General features: G+C 32.1%; 1 protein-coding gene across 1 annotated transcript; it reads right to left on the bottom strand.

Moving 5' to 3' along the window:
* On the bottom strand, positions 1-1,963 carry LOC148549801 (uncharacterized). The gene is made up of 4 exons (XM_088496152.1): positions 1,928-1,963; positions 1,149-1,301; positions 835-1,062; positions 1-399 (listed from the first exon to the last, which is right to left on the bottom strand). Exons 1-4 carry the CDS (start codon positions 1,961-1,963, stop codon positions 1-3), a joined length of 816 nt encoding a protein of 271 aa, XP_088352278.1.
* Positions 1,964-2,391: the final 428 nt, after the last annotated feature.

Here is a 2,391-nt window from a genome sequence, read left to right as displayed (position 1 = left end):
TTAAAGCAATTTCTTCAAAAATGGCAAAAGTTCCTCCGGTTGAAGTTGGAACACCATGTCAATCAGACTATTGTCCCTTAGAATGCTAAGGCCAGCCTTCATTCTATCATCACCGCTCAAACCAGGAACATCTCTCAACAGTGCCATTAGCTTCATTCTGCGCTCAGCTCTTTCTTTCTCATGCTTAAAACAAGAAACCATATCAACTAAAACGGCTGTGTGTTCTTGATAAGCACCTTTCATATCTCTCATTGAGTCTACTACTATGTCAATCACTTCCTCATTTTTGCTCCCTCTTTTTCTTTTATTCCTTTCTATATATGAAGCACTAGGAGCAGCAGAAGAACTAGGAGCAACAGTAGCACCGGAAGCAGCAGGAACACCAGGAATTGGAGGCTCCTAAAAATTGAAAGCAACACCAGCAGGAACATCAGAAGATTATTCAATATTTATAGAAATGAAGAACAAGTAGCCTAACTGATTATACATGCTCTACACTTGTATATACAAGCATTATCTCTGCCTTGGCCAGCAAGACTAACAACATTAACTAACTAAACAGAACCTAATAGAATATTAACTACCTTGATTCTAATTATGTTTGCATAATTACATTCATATCCTTTTTTTCTTTATTATTATACTCCACAGAAATGAAGATCAGTATTTCTATCTAAATGCTCAACATGATGGGAATAGTTAAGGCTAGTCACAGGCACAGGTTAAAGTAAATGAACTAATGAAGAATCACACTAAAATCCAAGAAAATACACAGCAGTAGGATCAACAATAAGTAAATCTATGTATATAAATTAGAGTCAATTGCTTACGTACTTGAGAATCAGCTTCATATTCCATTTCGGTCTCTTCCAAATTTACTTGGGTGTTTTCATTCACTTGCCGATCACTCAAGGTTGCTTCGCGCTCAGCCTCCATTGTTGCAACTGCTTGAGTTACATTTTCTGCATTGCCTCCTTGAGCCCTATCTCTACCAAATGCTATTCCCAACTCCTCAAAATGTGGAAATGGTTTATTATAGAGGCCATTAGCATTAGGATGAGACTGAAATTAAAAGAAAATAAATAAGCAATTAATATTAAAAAGCTAAGATAAATAAACTTGTATTAAGAAAGTTATTTAGAATTTACACTCTTCCATTCATTGAAAATTTGTCGCTCCACCACAATCATTTTATCTTTGTCGTTCCAACCAAATCCACTCCCAGCCGTGCCCATCATCTCAACTATTGCAAAATATTGTCTTTTTAGCAATTTCACCCTTGATTCAATGTGTAGATTAGCCTAAACATAGCAAAACAATTTAGAATTATTACTACTCTGTATATGACACCACAATTCATCCAAGCATAACTAAATATAGTGAATGTATGGAGCAGTAATAATCATTCAGTTTTTGAATAACCAACTTATTATGAATAAGGTAAAGTTTATATGTAAGTTGAATATAAAGTTTCTTTATTTAATTTAACACTGCAATTTTAAGACTATATATATGAACCAATTCGTAATAACACAACAACCCAACAACATAAAGATCACCAAAGTGCATCTATGAATTAAAATTATGCATTTATAAAAAAGTTGACGATCATATAATTTGAATCTAAATCAATGATGATAATATAATATAGTCGCATTCATAGATCATGCATGGTATCTAGATCTGAAGGCATCCTTCTTAACATATCCTTGATTTTTCAATTTTGTCTAAATTATAATTTTTATATATTCAAACTAAATTCTTTCTGGTCCTTTCATCTCTATCCCATCATCATCTTAAAATAAAATGAGAGCACAGTAGTAAAGCATCTCAATATAGAAGCATAAATATTTTGTAAACTATACAATTATAACACAAATATAGAATTATAAACAAAGAAAACAAGTATTATGTAAAAAAACTGTACCTTAAGATCACATCCAGGGATCTTTTCATGCAGCATTTTTTCCAAATGTTTTCCATAACCGGATTTAAACGTGCCGTTGTCACACTTTCAAGAAGTAGTTGCAAGCTCTACCAAACACTCAACTAATTTTGCATCTTCGTGTGGCGTCCATTGACGCTTAGTTTGTTTTGAATTAAGTCGAGTATTCTCTTCCATTTTCTATAAAAGCTTTGATATAAAAATAAGATGGAATAATAAATCTCTGTCTAGAAACAAACAAATGTATAAAAGCATATATTTCTCCTAATGCTAGCAAGCTGAATTAATACTCATGCATGTTACTATTTTATAAATAATAACATAATTGATTTCTAATTAATCAGTAAAGTGTTACTATCTAGTATCTAATACAATTGGTATAGGAAACTACAATTTAATATCAGGAAGTTCTCAATTGAAGCATATTTTATTGCTTGATTGGTTTT

The sequence above is a fragment of the Arachis ipaensis genome, chromosome B8 (assembly GCF_059453495.1).
Source record: "Arachis ipaensis isolate K30076 ecotype BB chromosome B8, ASM5945349v1, whole genome shotgun sequence".
Taxonomy (NCBI): Eukaryota; Viridiplantae; Streptophyta; class Magnoliopsida; order Fabales; family Fabaceae; genus Arachis; species Arachis ipaensis.
The sequence above is the reverse complement of the archived record's forward strand: the minus strand, read 5'-3'. Positions and strand labels throughout refer to the sequence as shown.

Coding starts and splice junctions, on each gene's coding strand:
- LOC148549801 (XM_088496152.1), bottom strand. CDS start 1,963: ATGCTGCATGAAAAGATCCCTGGATGTGATCTTAAG. Junction 1,063..1,148: donor TTTTCAATGAATGGAAGAGT/GTAAATTCTAAA, acceptor TTTTAATTTCAG/TCTCATCCTAATGCTAATGG. Junction 400..834: donor AATATGAAGCTGATTCTCAA/GTACGTAAGCAA, acceptor TTCAATTTTTAG/GAGCCTCCAATTCCTGGTGT.